This window comes from Zonotrichia albicollis, chromosome 2 (assembly GCF_047830755.1).
Source record: "Zonotrichia albicollis isolate bZonAlb1 chromosome 2, bZonAlb1.hap1, whole genome shotgun sequence".
NCBI lineage: Eukaryota > Metazoa > Chordata > Aves > Passeriformes > Passerellidae > Zonotrichia > Zonotrichia albicollis.
In genome coordinates, this window is record NC_133820.1 from 105,161,314 (window position 1) to 105,189,269 (window position 27,956).

Sequence of the window (27,956 nt, forward strand, 5' to 3'; positions counted from 1 at the left end):
AATTCTGGGTGCTTTCTGCAGGCAGCTATTGCAAAGAATGAGAACAGTCTGACTGGTCTGAGACACCACATTGCAGCTGAGAGCATTTCAGGGGTGGCTGTGCTGAGCAGGAACATCCCCTGCAGGAACCAGATGCATTATGTGCTTGTTCCAGAGCTTTAGTGAGCAGCAACTCTTGGAGCTGGAGTGGAGGGTCAAGGGCAGCAGCCATTTAAATTTACTTTGCATGAACTTGCCTCCCTCTCCAATCAGGTTCAATCTCTAGAAGCTTTGACTAAATCTCCAAAACTTTAAGGAATGGTCCTGTGCAAAATCCCACAGAAGTTCTGCTTAACACCTAATGCTTGCCTGCTCTGCCAGTGTGCCAGATCAGTGTGGCCCTGACAGTGTCTGTCTTGTCCTGCAAATATAAGTAAAAGCCTCTATGCTTTTTGCTCTAAAAACTTCTGCTTTTTGCTGTGCTAAGGACTGCACCTGAAGCTCAAACACTGACCACTCTGTTTCTGCTCCTGCCTTTGACTTGCAGCACACTGTGCTGTGAAGCTACAGGTACAAACCCTGGGGTCCTTTTGTTCCTCAAGGTGTGTTCCTGCTGGCTCATTGCTGTCACCTACAGATCTGTGTGCTGGGCTGCTCTGAGCTCTACCCCAGCAGGCAGCTGCAGTTTTAGAAACACTTCACTGTTCCATGATCACTGAGGGCTGAACCAGTTCTGCTGGGTGCCACCGAGTTTCGTGCCCCACCTTGTACCTCTCCAAATGACAATTTCACAGGTTCATTATATTGAGTCAAGATAAAGAAACAGAAATTTATTTCTTTTCCAGGTAAGCCTAATTACTGTTTAAAGAATTTTACTGCCATGATATCTATAGCATATCTTTATTCTGCCAAGGGAGAACCTTAAAAAAAAAATAACAAGACATTGCAGGAAGGGATGCCTTGTCTAAATGAATGCTGCCTCTAGGACCAGGAATGGGAAAAGGCAACTAATTACATTCAAAATCTACAGCAACTCTCATGCATTCCCTTTCCAAAGAGGCTTACTTTTTGCTTCTTACTCTACTAGCATGGCAAAAAATGAAGTGCAATAGCTAATTCTAGACAGAGGGTCTAAGAATGACAAGTGACAACCTTGGTGAAATCCAAGAAATTCAGTTGAGCTGGTGGAAGAATTTTATCTAAGTATCAAGTGCATTTTTTTTTTTGCTGTTCACACTTTAGTTATTGCTCAATAACTATCAAAAAGAACAGAGGAATACTTTCAGTTTAGTTTTATTATATTATAACAGATCTGCAACTACAGCTTATTTCAGCCAAAACATTTTTGTATTCCAAACTCTTAAAAAATATCTACATTAATCATATTTTTTCTATTCTTAAAAATAAAAAAATCTACCTAACATACCAATGCTGCTATAGCACTTGAAAGGGTGCATTATGTAAAATCTACGGTACATGTAATTACTCTTGCAGTCATTGTTCTTTTCTTCTTTGCTGCTTTGGCTTCAGGTTTCAAAAAGTTTGTTAAAAGCTGTTCCAACTTCTGAAACCATGTCAGAGGCTGTCATTGAACGTCCAAATTTCTGAAAGGCTTGCTGGTTAGACTGCCTTGTGAGAGAGCAAGCTCCAAATGCAGCCACTAGAAAGGGATTTTGACTGAAAGGAAAGAAACCAAAAAACAACATTATAAAGAGAATCCCAACACTTCTGTGCAATCTGTGAGGTGGTGGACATCATCTTTATACCCATAAATGTTAGCATTGCCAGGAAGGCCTCTTAAGCAAACGTTCTCACTCTTGCACTGCAGAGCATCTCTGTCTGAATATTTTTAATCAAATACTTCCCTACCCATGGCACAGCATGTGACTGAGTGAGAAACACCACCATGGCCAACAGGCTTAAAAAGTGGGGAAGGTGTTCCATGTCTAGTTTCACTGATGTGAAGCTTCATGCTGTCCTTCAGAGGAAGACTGAAGGCTCACCAGACAGCCTTTCAACCCCTTTCCATTCTCTTGGTAACTCCATTTAGTTTTTATCTTGCAGGGGTGGGGGAAGGTCATGGGGATGCACACAAGAGATGAGTGTAGACTGCTCCAGGGCCTTCATTAGATCAGCCTGAAAGGGGTACAGTGGCAAGTGAAGACCACAACACAAGCTAAAGGCATTACTGCTGTGATGCCTCCTACACACTTATGAACTGCCCAAGGGTGTGCCCAGACCCAGACCTGCAATGCTGAACCTCCCCCAGAGAAGCCAGCACAGTCCAGAGCCACCTCCACCTTTCACCTTCACCAAAAGCATCTTTTCACATGCTGGGCCATGGGAGTCACTTCTGCTGCCTTCCAACAGAAAACAACTGCAGAACAATTCAGCAGCCAGTGCGGTGCTTCAGGTCTGGAAGATCAGAAACCTCACAAAGCCCAGCTTCAGCTGAGCATTGCAGCCTGGAACACACTGAAGACCTCCTGACTCCTCTGCCAAGTGAGAATTTTGTGAAGGATTCCAATGTAAAACACAGACAAAGCAGGACATGACTTTACAATTAGGTGCTACATAAGCAAAATTTCCATGTACTCATCAAGGTGCAGGAGCACTTAAGGCACCTTGAGAGTTAATCCTGGAAACCCAAAGAAGAAACAAGAGCTGTGTACAGGCCCCTGGGCTCAAGGCAGCTAAAACACCAAACACATCAGCATTCTCAAGTGAGGAATCCTGCCTACTGTGCCACTAGCACCCCTGAAAGCCAGCACAGTCTCAGTGCTTGGAAACCTCTCTGCACAGACCCAGGCACAAGCTGGAACTGGCTGGACTGCCTGCAGTGCAGTCTCCAAGAGGATGCCCTGACTCACTGAACCCAAAAAGCTCCTCCTTTCCTGCAACACATGAGGTAGGCAGGATTGGTACAGCAGGTGTCTGTGAAGGGTCACCTTAACACCACTGCAGGACACACAATGCACTGCTGATGCCAATTACACTTTTCCTTCATCTATAAAATAAAGGAGTTTCTGAGCAAGCTGTTTAGAAAAGCCACAGGAGCTCAAGTCAGGAGAGCCTGGAAAACACATGCTGTGTTTGCTAATCTCTCCAACAATTTAATACTGCTGTGCTGTACCCCATGCAAAAATGAAGTCACTCTTTTAATGACTTAAAACAGAATTCCTCCTTTAGTGGCAGCTGCAAATTCAGATACCCAGAATGACAAAGGAAACCAAGATTGTATATGTTAGACTTCAGAATTTTGAAGCCTGAGGCACCTTGTGCAGTGCCCTTGTGGTAACACAAACACAGCCTGGATACCTCCCAGGGATATCTGATTCTGTGCACATGCAGCATCCCAAAGATTACAGGTCTGCACTCCTCAAGCTTCCATAGCCCCTGACTTACTGAGAAGAGGGACTGTAACTCCCTGACTGCTAACATTCCTTTCAACTTTATTTAAAGCTGATGCTTGCACAGAAAGACTCCATGACTATCTGAACCAGCTACTTCACAGGAACTGACATCGTTTAACTAAAAAAGCCAAAAGCCATCTGCATGGCTGTTTTATGTACAACCAGAGTGGACTGCCATTTGGCCTTAAAAGATTTACTCTCTTTGAAATTGTATTTTATTTCCAAGTTTCAACATACCTGCCCCCCTGAATTACATAGCCACAATGCAGAAGGATTCACTAAAATAAAACAACAAAGCCAAACAACATGTCTTTTGAATTACAGAGATGCTATTGTCAATGACTACCACTTATTTATCCTTTCTACTTTCTGCCTACATTCAAATGTTTTGAAAACACAAACCTCATACATAAATGTCCTTATGAACAGATCCAGAGGCTCTTCTTCTGCCCCAGACCTGGGAGATGTTAGATTACTGAAGGGCTTGTCTTAGTAAAATTATTACTGTTATGTAGACTGTTCTAGAACACCCTTATACTTTTTAAAAGTACATGGATACTTTCTCACCAAAATTTCCAATTTCATTTGGAAATTCATATAATAGCAGGTCTGCAACAGTTGCCATAGGTGAACACAGACTGACAGCAATTAAGTTATTAATTAATATTCATACCCATTTGTTTTTTCAGCTCCAGCAACAAATGCCCAGTGTGCCAAGACTCCAAGAGAACCAGAAAGGAGGTCCCCCTGCCCACCACATCTCCGGCTGCTCCCTTCGTGGCTGCACACAAGAACTGTGAACACAAACCAAAACCAGTCAGGTGCTTTTATCCCTCTGCTTCCAGGACAGCTCTGCAGCTGCCAGGGTTACCTTCTGAGGCACACAGCAACTAACAGGTGTGACTTAACACCAACTTAACACAGGCAGCAGAATACACTGAAATACACTGTTCTTAAAAAAAAAGAACATTAACATTTAAAAAAATACTTTTCTCATTACCTTTTAATCCTTTGCACACAACATTGCACAATGTGCACACTTTTTCCACTTCACTCAGCCTGCACAGGTGAGTTTAGTTATTCATGTAGCATCATGAGCTATCACCCCAAACTGACCAGGTCCTTCCACAAAGCCATTGCACAAACATAACTCTTCAGGGTCTCTGACCTTCAGAGTTTGCCAATGTAAACCAATGTGTTTACAAAAAACAAATGCAAAACAGAACTAAAATCTCAAATGTTCTACTGTATCCACCACGAAAATATTTTATGAAACAGCCCTTTCCTTAAGCTTTGTAAAAAGGACATGCAAGACAGATTTATTTTTGTTCTGCCAATCGACAGTGTCCTCACCATCCGTGTATGTTTCTGTCAGCAGCGTCACTGTGGATAGGCTGTGTCAGGATATCAGATGTTACATTTCTATTTTCAATACACAAAGGACCTTGATCAAACTGATATCTTTTTGTAGCTTTAACTATGAGGCACACACAAATGGTTTCACTACATTTAACTCTTTTGTTCTCCATTCTCAACAAGCCCAAGCAGGAAGCCTGAAGGACATATAAGGCACATAAAAAAAAACCAGCATCAATTCTGCTACCCTTCTCCAAGCTCTCGTGTGGGAATGTACCTACCCTTAGCTTTTTTCTTGCTTGGCTCTGAAAAATAAAACAAAAACCCAGGAGAAATTTATTTTCCTCTCCTAGGAGGATGGAAGAGCTGGCAGAATCATGACTGGCCAAGTGTGATCCTTAGCATCTCCAGTCAGCTACTGCAGGATTCAGGACTGTGCACACAACTCCTTGTGTGCTGCTGAGCATGCCAAATATCCCACAAAGGATAAAGCAAGAGCAGGCATTGCTTGGACAACAGCTCTTACCTCAAGCCTGGACTTGGATTCCCCAAAGAGTATAAACACAGCAGCCCAGGTGTTTTAGAGGGAGTACTGCCATATTTTTAACATTTGAAAAAAATTTTCTTTTTGAAGCTAATGGAAAAAATGTGCACAGAACTGAAGAACTTGCAGATACATATTTCTAACTAGCAAATGGTAAAAAATGACATAGTGCCAATAAATCCCTTCCAGTTTGTTATGTGCAACAGCAAAGAATTGTACTTCAGTTCCATTTCCTAGTGATCCTTCCAGCAGTAACTGTGGGGCTCACAGGGCCAGGCAGTTTGCGTGTTTGCTGCCACTGAGAGGGCAAAGATTCATTAGTCACCAGGAGCACAGCACACACCACTGCAGCCCTGCCAGCAGTTCATTTCCCAATCACTCTTCTGCCCTTCCCCCTCCCCCTCTCAAATTAAGATTCTGGATGTGTTTCTCAGTGAGCAGTAGCTAATGTCAAATTTCACAAGTGTAATGCCCTTCTGAGTTAGCTATCTGAAGAAGGTATGCCCTTTTAGGTGGAGTGATTTATTCTTATTTTTATTTTAAATACAGTGCTTTGGAGAAATTACCTCTAATTCTACTACTTTGAAGATGCTATCTCACAGGATTTTCACTTTGAGGGCTTGAACTCCTGGCAGGAGGCAGGATGGAAATCCTCTGTTCAAAAGCTTTGGGGCCTTCTGACTGACAGCTGAGCTCAAGCCCCTGCTTATTAGCTGTATGTCACCATCTGCCACTATTCTGTAGCCCCACAACCTTCCAGTCATTTTTGAGCTGTACAGGAAAGCAAGATCTCAAACTAGGCCAATTATAATACTCTGCTAAAAAAAAAAAAAAAGAAGTGGTCTTTTGTTTGTGGTTTTAAAAAGTAAGTCTCAAATATGTGCAGACTACCTCACAGGCAACAATAAAAGCAGACCTTTGTACTCTGCACACAGATGCTGGAAAACAAATCCTTGGAATACCTTCAAAGAACCAGAACTAGAGGAAATTCACTTGAATGAGGAGGGAGATATAACACAATTCTTGTGCAGAGGCTCGGCTGATCAAAGAACACCTCAATATAAAAGGATGATGAACATGATGACAGGCAATGGGAAAAGGATTTAAAAACACTTCTGAATTACAGCGATTATTAAGAGCTTTTAAAATCCAAGAAGGAGTCCCACAGTGGCATCAAGACAAACTGCCACACTCCCAAATCAACATGGGATACTTTTCTCACCCTTCTCCTAGAACAGCAACACAGAACTGCTGTCTTCACTCTGCCAGTGCAACATCCATCCCCCAGTGCATGTCTGAGCCTGCTGTGAGGACAGCTCCAGCAGCTCCTTCAGGACCATGGGGGAGATGCCTTTAGGTTGCACTGAGCAGTCACAACCAGTGGCAGTGTCACAAGGCCTTGGGTAGCTGGGCATGGCTGAAAAGTCAGGTGTGGTGCCAAGAAGGTGGGCAGCTCTGTCCCCTGGAAATGTGCACAACGCTCTGTTTATGTGGGGATGAAGCTGGGTGTGATGTATCATGTACATCAGCAAACACAGAAAATATGGTTCTTGGAAGAGCTGAGGAGACCCAGATGACTGCATGTGGGACAACAAGGAAACCACAAAGAAATCATCACAGTGTGTCAGTTCTGAAAGGGCAGCAGCCAGGGCCACTTAAGGTCAATTAGTTTGACACCAGTCTGGATCAAAACAATGGAGAGGTTCAGTTATAGCTGCACTGACAGAAACCACAATTAATGCTGGTCAAGCTGGCTGTTACAGCAGGGTGTCCAGTTCTGTCTTCTAACAGGTCTGAGCAACCAAATCCGATGTCATGATTTCTCAGGTTAATGAATCAAAGAAAACCCACCTCAGTATAAGTAGCAGACAGATTTTTAATGAAAACTGATTTGTACCAAGTAACTCTCAGGGGGAAAAAAATCACCCTAGCACTTATCTATGCAGCACACATATACTATCAGGAGAAAAGGCTAGATGAAATAAAAATGTCATCACTGAAGAAATGCCTGCAAGGAGATCTGCTAGAGTCAGAACAGCCACAGTCCTATTCAACAGTTTCAACACAGTCTCAGCAAGTAAACATCACATAAATACTGCCAGACCTTTAGGCAGCAAATACAACACGTCCCTCACATATAATCACAGGGATTTCTTGTGTACTCAAATCCATGGAAATGATTTGTACTGAAATGAGTGCAACAGAAACAAAAAACTGAAGGCTGTCATACTGACAGAATATTGTAAAGCAAAATTCAGGAGTTTTAGGCTTCAAAGAATTCAAAACTCTGGCCCAGACTTTCTGGGTAACCATGGCCAAGTCATTTAATAGGTGTGTGTTTAAGATATCTTCAAGAAGTGCTGAAAAGGGAGTGATGGTAAGATACACATTAATGTTTGTGAAAGCATTCACACCATGGTGTCACACCTAGCTGTATCATTGCCAAGTTTTAAGCTGAAAGAACTCCCAGCCCAAATTCTGCTGCTGCCAAAACCCCAGAATTACCTATTTATGGGTATTGTATGCTTAATTAAAAAAACAAAACACAACAGTCTGTTATATAACTGAAAATAGCTGTCCCAAATAGCAGCTCCATTCACAATGCCAGCTCCTAAATACAACACAGTTAGAAAATCAAAATTTTTCTAACTACCAAAGATAGTGTGTGTCTGCTTGTTCCTGATTGACCATGTTCACCCAGTAGTGAAATAAATAAATGAATCTCTGGGGTGGTTTTACTTTTGCATTTAGACCATGGCATGTGAAATATGGGATAGTTTAGGTGTTCTGATGATGGTCAAGAAGGCTGAAGAGCCTATGTGAAACATCACATTTATTGAGATGGCAGATTACTGAAAGACTGGAGATTTAAATTTAACTCCTGAATCTCAGATGTCCTGAACAAATTCCTTGCACTTGTTTTCTTCTTACAGAGGAGGAGTATTACACTCACCCTAATCTGGTCAGGAACCCATGGAAGAAACATGACCATTCTAACTTCTGATACAACCCAACTGGATCAATCAGCTAACAGCCACCCCACACAACAAACACACTCCAGTTTAATTAAAAGGTTTAAGATTTCCATTTTCTATGCAAATAATGTAGCTACCAAGGATCATTTTGCCCAATCAATGCAAGATTTAGACCAACATCAGATTTTTAGTAAAACCTCTTACCAATATACATCTCTGACCTAGCATGTATCTATACTAGTAATACATTTATCTTTTTCCTTTTGCAAATTAGTTCACAAAAGCAAATAGCTGGAGATCACGGATTCCCAAGAACATGTCCCAGAGTGCATACAGACAGGGAAACCAAGTTTAATGACTCTGGCTAGAGAAACAACTCAACTGATGTGGAAAATGTAAGTTGGCTTTTATATAAAGGGTGCTTATACTTTTTTATTCCCTAATCACACTTTTAAAACTTAGGTAAGTCCTTGAGTGCAATAGAGCAGTCCATTTAAGTTGAGATGAGAATGACCCAAGTTTTCCATGAGTTCTGTTGGACAGGCAGAGGAGCCAGGTGAGCAGTGCCAGGAGAAGCTGGCTGGGCTGCACTGCCAGAGGCAGCACAGGGGCACCAGGACAGGAACCAGCACCTCCCCATTCTGCTCATTCTGCAGAAACAGCACTGCAGACCAAGGTGCTGCCTCTCAGTTACAAATCCCTCAGCTGTAAATCTAGGTGAGATTTGCTCAGCAGCTGTGAGGGAGCCAGGCAGTGACAAGCTTCATTTCCAGCTGTGTGGGAGATGAATGCCTGGAATTAGAAGCACCACTTGGGGACTTTGGCAAAAGTTGGCTTTTTAGCCCTTAGCCAGTACTCAGTATTCTGCCTCACGTGCCTCCTTGCTTCTTTTGACCATAAAGCTGCACCTGAGCAACTGAAGTTAAACCAAATTTGGCTACTGGTTCCAGGTAGAAGTAGTCCCAGGTAGTAGCAGGATGGTTCCCAGAAAGCCTGCCTTTTGGAAGGGAGGAGGGTCAAATACAGAAAAACTCACTGTAATGTTTAAAAGCCAAAATCCAAATACTCTAATTCAAGGACCTAACCAAATTTTAAACATGTTAGGAACTAAGGCTGGTATAACCACACTTTATTATTGACCAGTTCTCCAAAGAATAATAAAAAGATAACCTTAGAGAGCTGTGCCATAGTGAATAAAAGCTGACTTACCTTTTACCCATAGGCTGAGTACTCATTCCTACCCTGGTCAGTGATGGCACTGATATCACCTACCAAGAGCATGGTGAAGCTCATCTTTGTAGAGCAGGGAATCAACAACTGTAGACCAAGCTATAATGTGAAATTGCAAAAGGAAAGAGAAAAAGAGTATATAAAACTTAATTTAAAATCTGGGTGATTACGTTTACAGGCCAGTTGGCAGCTCACTACTGAAATGGAGACAAATTTTAGAAAAACCTCCTTTGTACTGGAGGGCTGCTACTGATTTCACAGAGGCCAGTATGTGACTCTGAGGCCATCTAGTCTGATCTGTGAAAACAAACTTTAGAGGTCTCCAGATACTTCAAAGTTTGTGAACCTAGCAAAGTTTCAGGTATGTGGATGTACTAGTTCATTTGTCTAAATCTTACTTTGAATTTATTAAACTTCAGCTTCCAATCAGAATTTACTGAGCCTCTCTGTGTAGATTACAAAGCTCGTTGTTGAGAGTAATTCTTCAGCAATACCTGACACCAAATTACCTGGTAACCCTTTCTGTCTTCAGGTGGCAGAAGTAAACTGTCTACAGCATTTCCTACAGACTCATGAATAAAACTACTCTGAAAACAACCATTACAATCACTCTAAGCTATAAAGCACTCACAAACCCAGTCTTTCCTACTGCAAAATGTGGCATCTTCAAAAAGCCTTCCTTCCTCAACAACTCAGCATAAAAACTAAAGTTACACAGTTAAGTTTGCAATTCCTCAATTTCTGGTTTTCCTGGAGAGCACTGAGACTTACTTTTCTCTCTCTTTTTTTTTTTTTTTTTTTTTTCCTGGAAAGCACACATGCAGTATTTTCCCAAAGGAGAAAGTTTAAAAGTAATATATGCAAACTACAGTGTCAGTATGCTGAACACAGGAGGTCAAACAGGAAAAGCCTAACAGGCAGGGCTTAAGCACTACAAATAGATGGTGACATGACAAATAAAAGGCAAGAGGAGTACACAGATCTTTTCATAATGTTTGATTGTGCTCAGAGGACACCGGCCCATTCCAATAACCTTGGATTTTTTGTAGTCTTAGCTGAAAAAAATGACATCAGATCAAAAGAAGAGACAGATGAAAAACAAGAGCAAAAAAACCTGAAGAATTCGAGGTCAGTGACAGGACAACATATTCCATGTTTGGCACAGAGCACACGGTAGAATCTCCTTTCTCAATGTAATTTTGCATTTGAGAAGCTTTTAAAAAAATGACCAGCAGATCCGACCCAAGAACAAGGAAGGTGAAGTCTGTAGTTTCTGCAAAATTCTCAAGAACCTTCTTCAAAGTCATGCAAACTCTAAAAACAGTTCTTGTAACAGACATTACAACCTGCTTTCTTAGCTCAGCAATGCTGCCTGTAATGTCTGTAATCCAACAAAGCACCAGTGATAGCACCAAGGTAAGAACAAGAAAGCAGCCTACAGCAGGACATCAATCAACTGCTATAAAGCCACAGAACTGTTTTTATTTCAAAACCAAAAGTCATTTCACTAGTAGAAGAAAATATCACAACACATCAGAGACAAATAACAAGGTGGGGGAAAAATATAACCAATGAAAAACCCCAAAAGCACACAAGACATACATGAACTTGTGCTACATATGAACATTCAAAACTGAAACTGGAAAGAGCTTCACTTGTTTCCTGTTTTTTTTTTTTTAAATCCTGCATGACAAGAGATTTTACACCTGTCCTGTCTCTCCAGCAGGTGTGGGGATACACTTATCTCGAGAGTAACAGTTCAAAAGGAGAACAGACATATAGATAAATATACTAGATAATGTACTCCATCTACAGTGCTCACCCAGTCTTCCCAATGTTCATTTAAAAAGCAACAATCCTGTATAAAAAGAATATTTTTGACATAAAAGCAGAGGAAGAAGACAACTACAATGCTCTAAAGCTCTCTAGCTGGCACAGACTGGAGTCAAGTCCAGCCGAGTTCATCCTCCCTTAAGCCTGGCCTCACTGTCCACGGTTACAAATCAAGTCTGCTGCAGGTGCAAATATGACAAAAATTCTTCCTGTGGGGAAAGCTGAGTTCTTTGTGAGGAAGTACATCTATCTTTCCCACACAGATGTAACCATATTGCTTCCAGGTCCCACTTGTGGCACAGTCTGCTACAGTATCTGCCCTAACAGGGTATGTGAAGGTGGCTCTGTACAAATCAGTTGTCACACTACATCTGCTTTTTGGTTATAAAAGACTTCCGTGGCTCCCAGTAATGAAAAATTGACTATATATACAAAACAGTTCTGAAGCAGCATAAACATTTATCAGAGATTACCATTTCAAGTAATTAAAAGCAGAGCTGCTGCTTGTTATGTATGTGAAATAAGACCATGTAGGCAAAATGTGACGAAGGCACTCATGAATTAATTTTATACTGATCACAGCACATGATCAGTATAAAAAGCATCAGACAAGCAGCTAATTTTATTAAATATACTTTAAACTATATTGGTATGAGACTGTTGTAATGACAATCTAGAATTAATTTTTAATTTGTCAGGGCTGCTGTGAAGTCATATGAAGTACATGATGGACAGGATCAAGGAACTGAGCCTTAAGACATCTTCATTTCTCACACACACTGACACATCCTGAACTAACAGTATGATTTTGTATCAATTCAGCAATGACAGATGCACTTCTATAAACCATCTCAGCAAAGAACTATCAAAAAGTCCACAAAGATTAAATAATTAATTTCTCAATACCCATGTAATGTAAAATATAACATCTATAAATGCAAAATAAAATCAGCAACTTTTTTCAGCAAATAAATTTAGTTGCACTCTTAAAATATTAATTTACACAAATCATCTAAAGGTGATCAGCAAAGACAGCAATCCCTCTAATCTTCAGGGCAATACTGCCAATTGCTATACACTCTACTGGACTCTGACTGAAAGCAAACAGAACAGAACAATCACACTGCTGAAAGCAGAAGCTTCACTTACCCTTCTCTCCATCTGAAATAAGATCTCTTTCTCCCTTTTGCACAACTGTCAAATTCCCCATGGCTTGGCTGAGTCTTAGCACACATCCATGATGATCACTACTGTCTACGGGGTCTCTAAGCTACAACACAAGAATTCCATACACAGTACATATTTTGCTACTAGAACAACATATTCTAACACATGCTAGTTACATATGCATGGGGGAAAAAAAGCAACATCAGTCTTTCTGTACCCATTGCAATGTTAAAAAATGCATGAGAATGGGTCTTTAAAAAACAGCTCAGTTTAAGAATATCCATTGCTGTGACAATCATCCCATGAAATAATAACCCAGCAAGTGTTTCTCTCACATACAAGAAACAGCATGTAATATTTAAGCCAGTAATAAGTTACTTGTTTTCAAGGACAAAAAGACTAAATACATAAATACCCAAAAGGCAAGCAGCTCACCATGGCCTCATACAGTCTACTGAACTCCATGTAGTTTGGAGTAAGAATAGCTCGCTGGTAGCCTTGGATAAGAGAAGGCTGCTGGGAAATGAGCCACAGTCCATCCTGCAACACACAGTAAGAACATTTACTGAACAGATTCTTAAATGCTAAACCACTGATGGGAATAAAGAAAATACTTACTGCATCAATAATGATAGGAATTCCTTTCATTTTCGATTTCTCTATAATACCCTGCAAAAAAATACAGATACTTTTAAGATGCTTGTTAATTTATATTTTATAAGATCTAAACCAAATTCATACATAAATCTGACCATGAAAGTTGTTTTTACAAAGTGATAGAAAAAGATCTGTTATATTCTGCAAACTAATGTAAAACATTTTCATATCAGCAGGTAATTTTACAGTCACAATGTTTTCTCCCTGGTTTAAGTGTCCACAGAGCTGGTATGTGTATTGGGTACTCATGGCAAGGTTTTGGGAGGGGGAAGAGGGGCCACAGGGCGTCTCCGAGAAGTTGCTGGAAGTTTCCCTTATGTCCAACAGAGCCAATGCCAGCCAGCTCCAGGACAGTCCTGCCACTGGCCAAGCCAAGCCCATCATTGACAGTGATGGGATCACAGACTTAAAAACAGGATAAAGTTACTGTGCTGAATCAAGTGCAGCCAGAGAAGAGAGGAGTGAGAATATGTGAAAGCTACAGCCCTGCAGACATGTGAAGGAGGAAGAGAAAGTATTCCAGGCTATGAAGCAAATTCCCCTGCAGCCTGTGGTGCAGTTCACGGTGAGGCAGCTGTGCCCCTGCAGCCCATGGAAATCCACAGGGGAGCAGAGCAGGTGGATGCCCAGAGGAGGTTGTGACCCCATGGAAAGCATGCACTGGAACAGGCCCCTGGTAGGACCTGTGGCCCCATGGAGAGAGGAGCCCACAGTGGAGCAGTCTGTCCCAAAGGACTGCACCCCAGGGGAAGGACCCATGTTGGAGCAGCTTGTGAAGAACTGCAGTCTATGGGAAATCCACTGGAGAAGCTTGTTGTGGAGGACTGTCTCTTGTCAGAGGGAGCCCATGGTGGAACAGGGGAAGAATGTGGAGTCCTGCTCCTAAGGAGGAAAGAGCAGCAGAGACAATATGTGATGAACTGACCAGAGTATCCATTTCCCAACCACCTGCACCATTAACAGCAGGGAAATGAACAATTTTGGAGTTAAAATAAGCTTGGAAAGAAGGGAGGGGTGGAGGGAAGGTGTTTTATCACCTTCAGATTTAAGGTGGTTTTATTTCTCATTATCCTACTCTGATTTCACTTGTCATAAAACTCGATTTCCCCAAGTTGAGTCTGTTGCAATACTTCAATATAACAGTAACTGGTGAATCATCTCTCCTGTCCTTATCTTAAACCCACGAGGAGTCTTTTGTTGTATTTTCTCTCCCCTGTCCAGCTGAGCAGGGGAGTGACAGAGAAGCTTTGATGGCACCCGGCATTCAGCCAGGGTGAACCCACCACAATAAGCAACCCACACAAACAAGCAATCTCACACACTCTGCTTGCTGTAGGAGGCATGTAATGCCAACACAAATTATACACACTAAACATACATCTTAAAATAAAATAAAACCATAAAAATCCCAGGGAGTACTGCCTTGATAGAAATCTACCAATAACTATAATAACTAACTTCATGTGCTTTGCTGCTGACAGCCCCACTGCAGTATTAGTTTATGTACAAACAAACATGTGAGACAGGCAGCATATATGATGTCATTTCACCTGTGGGTCTGGAGGTTTTATGCTTTGAAAGCAAAACCAAGGTAGCCCAGACAACAGATCATTTGTAAAAGTGTTCTTTTCAGCACTGAGCAGACTGTCTGCCCTTGTTCTCCCTCCTAACCCAGCAGCAGCAATGACTGATCCTCAGGCTTTCTAATGAACAGTGGCCAGTCAAGTTTTCTTCAGTGTTGGTTATTACCAACTCATCTTTGAAGCTGGAGGGTTTATCTTTTTCCTGTATAAGATAATAGAGCATGGTATCCATCCAGAAGTTTAATTAATTTTGAATGTTATTAGGCTCTTCAGATTAGCTATCATACAGCACTGAGCTTCACAGGTTAGCAAGACATGATGTAAGGAATAAGGAAGCAAATTTAAATTAATATTCAGGGTACTGAACATCTCTCATTTCTTGTAAAGTGGTTAAAATAAACACCACCCACCTTAGTCTCTGCAAATTATTACATATGACATACACATATCCTCACAAACACTACTACCTGATTCTGATTTTTCCAATACCAAGGGAAAGTATTTCCCTTCTATTTTCTTTGTAGGGCACTGTCTGCAGTTTGGAAGCATGAGACTGCTCCAAACCTGAGGACTTGTCCCCACACACAGCTGTGGCCACAGCAGAAGCTACTGGTGAACAGAAACCTTTCCAACACAGACCTGCACACCCTGGGCTGTGTGTCAGACTGCCAGCTGCCCACCTCCCTTGGGATCCCTAGGGAACACCACAGAGTCCTCCCTTATACTCAGCTACTTGAACAATTTTGAACTAATGGCAAGTTTTACACAACTCACACGGTTCAGCTACTGCTAAATTAGTCAAATTTACTGGTAAGTATACTTAACAGCTGTGTGAGGATGGAGTGTCAAAACATACCTAGAATTAACTGTGACATTGTGAAAACCAGAGTGCCTTACTATCAAAGCTTTCAAGAAATGCATATGAGAGTAATTTCTTAATTCATTCATGTTAATCTTCACAGATGTGCACAGCTCAGTTTTCCTTCACAGAAGCTGCACTGCTTTGCCCCTGCTGTGTTAAGTTCATTAACAATTATGTTTAACTTGGCTCACTTTGTAACAATAAAACAAGGCTGTGAATCTAGCAAACAGATTTTGTGTTTGCTGTTTGTATTTTCCTTGTATAAATGCATGTTATAGATCCAACAGCCCAATTATTTTTGAATGACACTAAGCTATTCTGATTGGATATCAGAGGGCACTGAGACCCAGACCTCAGCAAGATCATCCTTCCCCAATCTTTGAAGGTACAAGTACCTTTTGCTGCAACCTGGTTTTCTAACTGGTTATAATTAGAATATTTTTGTACATTAGCAGCTTCACCAAACTCCTTCAGTACACTTAAAATGCTTACTGCTCCACTTCCCACTAATATGAATCACCAGTTTATTCTAGTATGTCAACCTCAATAAGCGAGTCTTTCATGACACTTGATGTTCTTAAACTAAAAATATTTCCACAGCAGAGTCAGTAAGGAAGTCTGAAGGAAGACACAGATCTCAGGAGTCCTTATCCTTCCAAACTGTTCTCTTAAATACATTACAAGCAATCTAGGGAAGGAATTTTGCCAAAATTCTGTTCCCAAAGAAGCTGAAGTTTGGCAGTAGCTGTTATTGCTTGGCCCTTTTTCATGTTTCCTCATAATTGTCATCTTGGATACAGCAATGTCTTGCTCTCTCCTAAATAAGCAATCCTGAAGATCCATAGTATACCAAGAGAATGTATGTATACGACAAATATAAAAAAAAAAAAAATTGAAAAATGGAAGTTAGAGAGCATGACAGTGTATCTACAGCTAAACAGCATCTGGAAGGCCAGATCACTGGTACACTTCAGAGAAATAAGGAAATAAGGCATTTTTTTCCTAGTCATGTTTTGAGTTCCTACCCCTCTAGCACATCCTCCACAATCCTGAAACATCTGACCTCCACTCTAAAGAGAAATTTCACCTTGCTAAGTAAAACCACTGGGCTAGCAACTTTTATTGTGTACCAAGTCTCTGAGGTGTCAGTTTTTAATCTAACATACTCAATGATCTTTGCTTGTGCTTCCTCTCCTGATAAAACAAACAATCAGGGGATACAAAGTTGTTTGTATTATTTAGAAAGCTCATTTTTATTTAAAAAATGCAAAAGAAAGGAAGAAAGGAAGAAAGGACAAAAGCCCCTATTCCAATCATTTTCCTTTACTCTTCTTTCCTTAAACCCAGAGAGAAACTGCTGGGAGATAGACAAGGAGCCTCACAGAGGAAGTTTTGGGGAGGGAAGGGGTGATTTCAAAACTGTAATAAACCAGTAGAGATCAGGGAACCCCCCTAAGACAGCCACACGTTTGAAGGATGCCACATTCACAGGAGAATCCCTGTTTCCTACTGATTGTGGACAGGACCACTGGAGAGCAGCTCATCCCATGCAGCTCAGACACCTCATTTAGGGTGGGATACATAGCCAACAGACATCCATGTGTCTCCTCAGCTACCACAGGGGGTGCAGAGACACTTCACTGTTTTATTTTTAGACACCAACAATTAGGTGAAATGAAGCCCACTTTTAAGCACTCTATTTCTGCAAATACCATATTTAACAAAAAAACCCCAAAAAACAACAAACCCTTAAATATTGGCATTAAGAGGAGTTTATGGCAATAATGGCAACATCCTCTATGCAGAGTATTAGCAAAAAATCGATTTTCACCTGAATTTGTACCTCAGTATTTGGCATGGACATTTTTTGGTTAATACCTGTAGATATAGAAGAACCTTCACTGTTAATTAATACAGCTCAGGCTAACTCTGCTTTCACACCAAAACCTCTTTAACAGTTCCTGGTAGAATTCTATGAATGAGCAGAAAACATCTGTCCAGTTTTATCCAATGTAACAATTATTTCTATGGGAAAGGATTTAGAAGAAAACATTGACAATTAAAAATATTAAGAAATGTCACCAAGACAAAAGCTGAAACCAAAACACCATTGACAAGTGAACAGCAACACATACAGATATCAATGATAAGCTCAAGACATCATCCCTTCTCTTTAAACAGCATTTTGAATATTAAGGATTTGAAGATTCTAGCTCCAGTGAACAAACTTTCTGTGCACAGAATGAATTATACTATACAGTGGTGGTTCAGCTGGGAGCAAGGCAGGAGAACTTCCTTCAGTTGATGCCTAAGCCCTCAAGGACATCCAAAACTGAAGCACTGGACTCACAAGGCAATCTTGGCATGACTCAGAAAGCAGAGGGCACAATGGTGAGAAGAGGAGGATGCCGCACTGTTGTCAGCCAACCTTATGACCTACAGCCACACTGTGTAATTAAGATATCAAAGACTGAAATTTGGATTCTTCCTCTGCAATTCACAGCCAGGGCCAAAACTCAGTCTCTTACCTTTCATATTGACACTCTTAATAATGGGGCTTGGGCAATCTCTTGCAAGAGATATTCTCCTTTGTATCAGCTGGCTAAATACTTGGCAGTGCTCTGAGACAGTGATTCAACATTTGTGTGAGAAAAGGAAAAGAGGTGTCAACCCCCTCTCACTAAAATCAGTGATGATTAACTGTATTGCAAGACTGCAGTACTCATGCTAGAACAAATCTGTAGCAGGACTTTCCTCTCCTAATAACAAGACCAAGCTTCTCTCCTCATTAAGCCAAAGAGGAAATTACCTGGGATTCACACATCCCACGAAGATGCTCTATGGGACAAACACTCTCACAGTTATTATCATTTGTTAGCAGCACCAAATCCTTGACATTTTGAATTGCCCAAAATAGTATTTCAGTCATTGCAGGTTTTGGTGGTGGTGGTTGAGAGGAAGAAAGCCAGAGAGGGTAAAATTAACCTGAATCTACTCCTACTCTACTCTTGAAATACACTATTTCCTGAAAAAAACCTTTTCTTTGACTCATTATTCAGGACTTCTACACAAACAGCCTACTCAGTAAGCACTGAAAAAGAACTTGTGTCTCAGTAGAAACCATTGGTCTATCTGAGGAAAGGTAACTCTTTACAGTAATTTCAAAAATTTAAAAAGTAAGGATGAAAAATTAATGTGTTTTCATTATTTTTTATTATCATGGAAGCTATTCCCCTAAAGGCAATGCATTAATTGTAGGAGAAATCTGTTTCCTGTCCCAACTTTCACATGGGAATTTTAAAACAGATTCCCAAACCCAAATTCCAATCTTTAAAAGAAACCCAAAAGACAAAGGTGAAACACAAAATAAGCAAAACCACCAAAACAAAACCAAAACACACCAACCAGCACACTTCCCCTAAACAACCTGAAACACAAAACCCCCAACACATGGACACCTGTACAACACACACACAAATGCAGAATTATTCAGGCAGGAAAGGACTGCAGGAGGGAGAAGCCTGAAGGAACAAATGGACAGGATACTGCTGAAAGAGGGCACAGTAATGCAGAAAAGCAAGATGGGATTTAACCATTTGGTAGCCTGCAGCTGTGCTGTGAAACACAAAATTCACCTGCACTGTAGTCACATGGACATCCAGGACTCCTGCGCTCTTCCACAAGTACTATGGAAAAGGGAATGGGGCTGAGATGAGCCACTGGCTGCAAGGAACAGCCACGTGGGGAACATGTAAGGGAGGAATAAATTGCTATGGAGCTCCTGAGTTCAGGCAAAGGATTCCTTACCAGCCACCCTGAGGCCCCAGGGGCAGAGCACAGCGCTGCTCTCTCAGCCCGTGCCCACAGGCTCTTGGAAAGAAACTCTGCACTCTGGGCTGCTGCACCCAAATCCACGAGCCAGCAGGAACACCCATCCTATTTATGCTGCCCACATGTAACAGCATAAAAGCTGCTTCTCCACAGACCCACAGAAAAGACAATTATGTAGGTTTGCCACACCTAAGTCAGATATACTTTTCAGCTTTTTTTAATTAGATACGGATTAGCAGAAGAATGCCTGCAGTGACTTTTAATATATTAATATTTTTATCACTACTTATGTTCTTCCTCATGAGCTGGTTCAGCTACAGAAAACTTTGGCATTTGGTGTTTACAAAGGGAAGAATCAGGAAATTAGAGCCAGTCATTTAATTATAAGATTGAATTTTAATGAAATGAACAGAAAACCAGACTAGCAGAATATATAAAGCAACAGCTATCCCAAAACAGTAATTAATTTTCACACTGCCATCTCTCTACCTAGCAAAGAAAAGATTGCTTTACTTGACATCAGCAAAACCACTGCATTTCCTCAGTCCCTTCAAGAGTCATGTCTTGACCCACTCTTGGAAAAAGTCTTACTCATGTTCTCAAAAAGAAATTCAAGCCTTAATGTGCCATAATAATGGACAGTATTGACCAAAATGACATCCAAACACTTTAGGAAGCAGCGCCTTCAGCCCCACTGAAAGTCCACTCCACTGCAACCTGCAAATGCTGAGTATGTAATGACACACTCTGGTTTGGTAAAGACATGCAAATGTGCATAACCTGGCACTGGGAGTAGCAGTCCCTCTCACAAAGAACCCTCTCCTGAAAGCTAGGATCAGAAACTGCTGTTGAAACACCACCTAAAATTGCTTATATTTTCTGCATGGATGCCGCTCTCATCCAGCAATCCTGAATCCATGATTTTGTCTGAAACAGGGAGATAAAAGAAAAAAGAGTCAAATTTTTCCTGTAAATGCTGCACCTCTAAGCATTTCCACACACCCTCCTCCCCAAGGTGACCGGGAGGAACAAATAAGTTCCACCCCAACATGCTGCAAATCGATTCCTACAAATAGGCACTGAAAGCCCTGGGAAGCATTTCTGCCTTGCTTGCTTCAAGTCTGGATAAATGCAGAGTTAGCAGGGACTCAGCTGCAATAGAGGTCAGGATGCAGCTCTCTGGTGGAGATGCCTGGAAAATGGCCTTGGCAAGCAGGAATTTGTAATCTTGCACAGCTAGAAGTAGGCAAATAGCCCAGGCACAGGCTGTGCTCGAGGCTACAGCCCTAGCTGGCAGGGGGGAGAAGCTTGCCTTAATATATCCTATTTGATACAAGAAGTTAGAAAAACATTAAGAATGGAGCTCTACTGTTTGAGATTCTTCCCATTAGAGCAATATTTTCACAGATTTCAAAACTGGTTTTAGGCTTTTACTGACTCGCTGATTAAAATGTGCAGTTGTCTCTTAAATGTGCTTTTATTAATTCCTACAAACTGATCCAAGGACTCATCTCCCTTTCAAAACTCAGCAAAGACAATTAAAATCTCTCTTTATGGACAAGATACATATATATATATATATATATAACCTAATCACCTTTAATTAGCCTAATTGCCTGAGTTTTACTTTATGTATTTCTGTATGCATACCTGTCACTAATTCCTTAATCCTCCACTAAGCCCTCAAACATCATGCAAGGAATGACCACCACTTGTGAATGAAAAGTCACCTAATAGAGATGAACATCCCAGCTGTGGAACAAATAGGTTCTTCCTCTCATGGTTTATGCTCCATTCAATTTAAGTTGGTCTTTTGTCTTTAACTGTAGTACCACATGCTAGGGCCTGTTTTCCAAAACAGATTTTCAGGTGCACAACAAAATGCTTCACTTAAACCAGGCAGAGTGTGATAAGGACTCTAATTTAGAGTACCCCTCTACACCATCAGGCTCATTAAGTGTTTTGGGAGATGTTAGAAGCTGTTACAAATAACAAAGCTGAAAACACTGTAGATGGCAGCTAATCAAAACTGTTCTATTTCACATTAAAAAAAAAGATGAAAATTATTCTTTTGTAGATTCCTTCTTTGAATTCAAATTAGATCACTTGCCTTGAGCATGGAAGAAAACTGCAACTAACAGTTTCTTAATATCAGCTTCAATCACATGCTAAGTTTCAGAAGAAGTGACATAAATCAAAGTAATGCCTGAACACAATAAGAAAAACCAAAAGCCTCTGAAATACTGTCCTAGTTATGAAAAAATCCAGAGCAGTCCTTTGTGCCTGTGCTCCCCCAAAATCATGGTCAACCAGAGACCATTTGAGAAGCTACATTTATACGTATATTTCGGTCCTAAATACATGAACATCCACTTTTAAGCATTAATCCTTTTCATTGCAATCCAAAGTATAAATACCTACATCAGAATAAATAAAAGCAGTAATTTTTCTCATGCTCTCATTCACTTAGTGTTTGCACTGACAATGAAAACTGTACAAAGTTTCCAATTTATAGCTGATTATGTTAACTAGATTTGGCATAAGATATTCATGGTCAGCTGTTGGCACTTTGTCTTAAATAGACATAAAATGAACTTGTCATGCTTAAAATGAACTTAATGAACTGAATTTATCACTGCCAATTTATTTTTGGGGTTTCTAGCTGAATGAGCTCAGAAAGTTGAAAAGACATTCAATATCAGAGTTTTGCTTAGAAATGCTTTTGAGTATCAAAATCAAATTAAATATCAATATAAGCCTACACGCAGAAAGCAAATAAATATCCCACTTCACTGTGAATTACTTTCATCAAGATCCATGACACATATTAGAAATAAATTCTGTTTGCAAGCTGCATAAACCTGTATTTAAGGTACTGTTAGCATATATTCAAACACTATTTTTCTAATCAAGACATCTCTGAGGAAGCCACAGAATACTAACAGCTCCTAGCACAAGCAGCAGGAGTTTCTTGGCATAACCAAGAGGGCATGTCTGCCTTGAGCTGGTGTTCCCAAGCTTCATCCACAGCAGTAACACCATCGCAAAGACCTGCATTCTAACCCAGCACCTGCCCCACCTTAGGTGACAACATCCACAAATTCTGAGTCTCATCAGGCCTTCTGACAGCAATGAAGCTTGGCTAGCTGAAGATCAGTTTTTCACTGGATTCTGTTTGTGATCTGAGCATCAGTGCTGGGCCTTGGGTGAAGGCTGACAGCACACACATCCCACTGGGTTTTGCCCTTGCAGTACCCCAAACACAAGGTTCCAGCTACCTCACCTGCCCCTAGCTGAGGGCTGAGAAGAGGCATATCCTTGCTGCTACTTCAGTTCCCTATAAACTGCTGAATCCCCACAGCAAGAACTACAAAGGGTATAAAAACAGGGAGGAAGCAAATGCATGACACAGGCTAAGGAATGAAGTTTCTGGAAAATAATTCTGCTGACTTGAGTTGCCATGAGCAGTGACTCCAAACCATAATACATTCTCTTGGTTCATATTTGTACATGGTGGTAGAAAATTAATCAGTGTGTGGGATAGTGTGAATTTTTTTCCACAGGCAATACTACTAATCTGTCACCTGCAACATTCACCTGGGACACTTCCCAGGTGTCCTTACACCTGTGGTACAAACAGAAATGAGAGGGCTACTTAGATAGCAAGAGCAAAATCCTTTTCAAGGCCCACAGTGTCAGATTCAACTCTAACTGACCTATATGATAACATCAGGTGGCCCTGTATTCTGCAGTGCTCTTGATCTTGCAGAAAAGCAGTGCAGATGGTGTAGTAAGGCACCTGGTCCCATTCTCACAATTTATTAGGGCTGTGAAGTGTTGCCTAAATCTTGAATGCACGAGGCTTGAAAGGGGGAAAATAATCCAACCAACCAAATACAGAGAGGCTGATGCCTCAGTCAAGGTGGAACTGAGAGTCCACCCATCTGAAAATTTCAAATGGGTTATCTCTGGGCACACCTGATGGAGATGATCTGTGACAAGAGCCCAAACCTCTCTCACCATGCACATGTTAACTACAGCCAAGTCATTTTAACACAACTTTAAGATGAAGTCACAAGGGGTGGAAAATGAGATTCTGAAATTTATATCCCAAGAGACAGCAGAGATTTTTAAGGGCAAATGACTGGCTGAAGGAAGCACTGCAGGGCAAGGCTGAGGGAAGAAAAACAGCAACAGCAATAGGCACAAATGGCAGCTAGGCAGGGCCTCAGCCAAAAGAAAAGCCAGGCTGGTAGTCCTGACATGTTCTGGAAGCTAAAACAAAGACTGAGAACTGAGCAAGAGGAACAAGCATATGGTTTGAGAACCCAGTCAATTTCATCATGTAATCTGAATTACACAGAGCTGTTCTTGCCATTAATCATTACCTCTCTCCTACAGCAGGAAAGCAAGCATGCTCCGCTGAAAACTGCATTCTGACTTCATGCAAGACACAGGAAGGCTGGAAGACCAGGGTCCAGGACTTGGTGCTGCTACTTCAAGGAGAGAGGCAAGGAACTCAGTTACAAGCAAGGAAGATTCCAACATGGAAGAGTTCAGTTAAGGAGAGGGCTCTTCATAATGGCTCTTCATTCATCCTACAGGATGAATGCTTGTCTCTGTGATCCCTACAGTAACTGCCATTCCAGCAGCAATCCCAGATCAGTCCATTGGCCTCAAAGCCAGAAGGAACAGGGGAAAGGAGATGGCAAAGAAATGGAAACTGATGAAGGACATAGCTCAGCCTCTAACTGCCTAACTGCTAGGTGGCAGCAGAATGCAGAACATCCTGGATATCAGGCAGCTCTCCTGCTCTCCCTCGAGGCTGTGCAAGGAACATTATTTATAACTAAGTCCTCTCGGAAGCTGCTCTCATCACCCTGCAGCAGAGGAACCTGGTTCTCTCACACACCCAAGAAACAGCTCTTGATGGTACAGGCAGAAATTTCCCTACTTCCAAGCTTCTCCTAGAAGGAAAATCAGATCAGAGTAAAGCCAGAAGTGCAAACATACATGTAACAGCTGAATGAAGTAAATTGTGATTGGTAGATATGATAGGGACATAACACTGATGCTGTGGGAAAAAAAGAAGAATATCCAACAGCCTTGGAAATATGTTGCTTCTAAGCAGAGGACAGTTATTGGGATCTTGGCCTTGCTTACACATAGCAGCTAAATGGGTTCTCTTTCTCAACAGGCTAAACCACCAGGAGCAGCACTCCAACTGAGCTGAACTCAGTGACATAACATACTGGTATCTCTGGCCAGAATCAATCATGGACACTGAAAGGAATAAACAGATGGCCTGATGTCCCCAACAAGAAAGCTGACATCATGGCCAACTTCCACACTGGATGTGATAACAGCATTTCAAAAGCTTGAAGTAGTATGGGGAGCAGAAATGCTTCAATCTGCATACTCCAGAGCTGAGAAGCGGAGCAGAAATGTGTTTTTTCTCTTGAAGAGAAGCTGCTTATTTCCTTTGGAATGGGAAGGTCTAACCAGGCTGAGACTAGAATTGCCACATCTGCAAGGGATCCAGGTGTACAGCTTTCAGGACACAACAAATGCTTTCTTTAGGCGAATTTTCTGAAGCTGCAGCTCCTGGTCTCACAAACCCATGGCTAGAAAGCTCTGACAGCATCAGCTCCAAGCAACTGAGTAACAGCATGTGAGAGTTCTGGCACAGACCCACACAAGTGGCTTATAAAAGGAGGATATAACTTGGAGAGCAGCTTCTTGTAACAGGACTTGTAAATGGAATGACAGCCAAACCCAAAAAATTGCAGGAAGCCAGTAAATATGTATTCAGAGACTATCATAGTGCTCAAGGAAAAAAAATCAAAGGAAACTGATCACAAGGTGAGTTTTCTTAAATCAGACTGTTGAAAGGAGCTCAAATGCCACAGTGAGCAGTGCAGGCGCTAAGAATGAGGGAGGCAGGTGACACACTAAAGATGCTGAGGAAGCAAAGCATTCTTTGATCTGGAGATGATGCACCATCTGGTCAACAAGCACTCAAGCTATTCCACAACAAAACACTGTCTCTTGGCCATATACCAGAAATTGAAGGTTACAGCACTAGTAATTAATTTCTTAATTTCTCAATGCTCAGAAGAGAGAAGCAGCCCAAACACATGACTGTTTGGAGAAGCACATTAATTGGAAATGTGCTGGCACAATACTGACAAGAACTGACATAAAAACAGCTTTAGAGAGATGCCAGAACACGATGCCTCAGCACCTTAAGGGGACAGGAGGAGGCTGAGGGGAAGCTCTATCTCACCATCACAGGCACTCTGATACAAAACTCTTGACCAGAAAGCAGACACTCACCTACCTCCCAGCCTGGTGCTCATACGTGCCACAGTTAGCTTAAGGGGAAACCAGAAAACTTTATAGCAAGCCAGCCTCCTATAAAAGTTTAAAATAGCAATGCTATCATCTCTTGGGTGTTTTTTTGTTCTTGACACTTAAAATCCACTGTTGAAGCAGGAGGGAGACTCAGCTTTCCCTGAGCACAGAGAAGCAGCACTGTCCCTCAGACAGCAGCCAGGGTTCACTTGTCCCCAGTGGCACGTTCGAAACCTCAGCACTGGGTAACTAATGAACACTTACACAACTACAGTGCAGACAAAGAACCTGAGCTTTAATGTGACTTGAAATTACTAAGGCCAGATCCACAGCTCATATGAATGTGCCCTGAGATTTTAGAAGTAACCTTCAAATGCCTTGTCTTCACTGGCTGGGTTTGTTTCTTTAAGTCTAAGCTGGCTTTCACAGGACAGCCAGATTGAAGTAAAAGTATGCTTGCAATTCACAAGGAAAGCAATATTATTTTTAGCAATGAGGAAAAAAAAACAATCAAGAAATCTTCCAGATACTTCTGTAGTACAGATAAGCACATAAACCCTGGATAGAATTCTGATATAAAAGATGTTTATCTTAGATATTCCGAATGAATTCTTATTTTCTTTTGTTTAAAGTTGTTTTCCTTTAAGAAAAAAACCCCATCAAACTTATTTTTTTTCAGCCAAGACAAAAAAGAATTGCCTTGGATATTTTTTCTGGAAAAAAATTTCAAAAATCGTGTTCTCAAAAAATAATAAAACCTGTTTAAATTTTTCATTTGTAATACAATTTGATTTCTTCATCAGCTGTAATAAATTTATTTTATTTTCTAATCTTTATTAATTTTGACTTCTGTACCATAATATATACATTTTCCTTCCAAAAAAAGTTAATGAAGCAAGAAACTCCAATAGCAACTTTCTCTAACAAAGTCCTAGCAAAACTACCATTCATAGGTAGTTTTTTCAAGGTATTCTAAACACTTGGATAGCGTGGTCTCCAGTCTCTAGCCTGCTCTGTTTTGTGATTTCACTGTGTAACTGTCCACATTTATTTAAATTATATTAATTCCACTTGCTAGTGCCACTGATTAATTCAGTAATACAAGTCAAAAAAAAATAAATTGTACAAAATTAGATTGACATCAGACTGAACGACACACTTCCAACACACAAAGATGTGTTGCCAATAATACAAAACATCATTGGGAAGATGGTCTAAGTATGTATTATCTAAAGTAAAAGACTGTCTAATCTCCTGTTTCAGCTCTCCACTAAGGCTTGACAGAAAATAGGATTATCTCTTTATCCACAGTAGAAATCTGCAACATTTTACAGAGTATTATTTCTTATTGCAAGAGGACACAGTCCCTGTTCTTTGGTGCATCTGATATGAGCTGTCAAAAATTATGAACTCATATCCATATTTATGCACTTACAGTACTGGTGCTTTGCACCTAAGAAAACACAGAGCCTTTTATCTAGATATGCCAACACCTATTTCTTAATTAGTGACTTTGACAAGCTATACAAAAGCAAACCAGAAAAACCATACAGGTGCCCAAAATTCAAACTGAAGGTTACACTTTAACAATGAAGACCATGGATAGAAACTGTAATTGCCAGTCAACAATATTTTATTAAATTTGATATTTAGCAACCATAACAGGAATATTTGTGTAATGATGCAAAATATAGGAATGGTTAATGCAAATCAATATGAAGACAAAGGATAAAACATCAATATGCACATTACCTTAGCATTCTCCAGCAGAACTTCATCTCTGCCTAAGCCAGGTCCTATGACAACCGAGTGCAGCCGTGGTAACCACTTTTCCACCTCATGGACAGCATTGGGACTATCACTACAAGGAAGAGTGGAAAAAAAAATTAAGTTTAAAAAGGCTTCATTTCAGTATGAAGTATTTCCTATCTCGAGTGTCAGGCAATTTTATCCTCCAAACTACCAAGAATCTGTGACCCAAAAAATATAGAATGGTTTTCCAAATAGCTAAAATGAAAAATTTCTCTCAATTCATTCTTTAGGGGATACCACATAAAAATGAGGAAGTAACTGCAAGTATCCACTACAGCTGTTACAAAATAAAAAAAAATAAAATCCAAGCAGGAAACCAACAATATTTAGAGTCTATCACAATTCCCTATTTAATGGTTC

General features: G+C 40.8%; 1 protein-coding gene across 8 annotated transcripts in view; it reads right to left on the bottom strand.

Moving 5' to 3' along the window:
* Positions 1–1,256: 1,256 nt before the first annotated feature.
* Positions 1,257–27,956, bottom strand: part of NAXD (NAD(P)HX dehydratase) — a 49,115-nt gene continuing 22,415 nt past the window's right edge. For all 8 annotated transcript variants that reach the window (XM_074535961.1, XM_074535963.1, XM_074535958.1 and 5 more), the window contains 6 exons: positions 27,537–27,645; positions 13,116–13,166; positions 12,933–13,037; positions 12,480–12,600; positions 4,066–4,186; positions 1,257–1,656 (listed from right to left, as the gene is read on the bottom strand). In XM_074535961.1, coding sequence (XP_074392062.1) covers positions 1,506–1,656; positions 4,066–4,186; positions 12,480–12,600; positions 12,933–13,037; positions 13,116–13,166; positions 27,537–27,645 — 658 coding nt within the window. In that variant the 3' untranslated portion in view covers positions 1,257–1,505. The remainder of the gene's footprint in view (positions 1,657–4,065; positions 4,187–12,479; positions 12,601–12,932; positions 13,038–13,115; positions 13,167–27,536; positions 27,646–27,956) is intronic.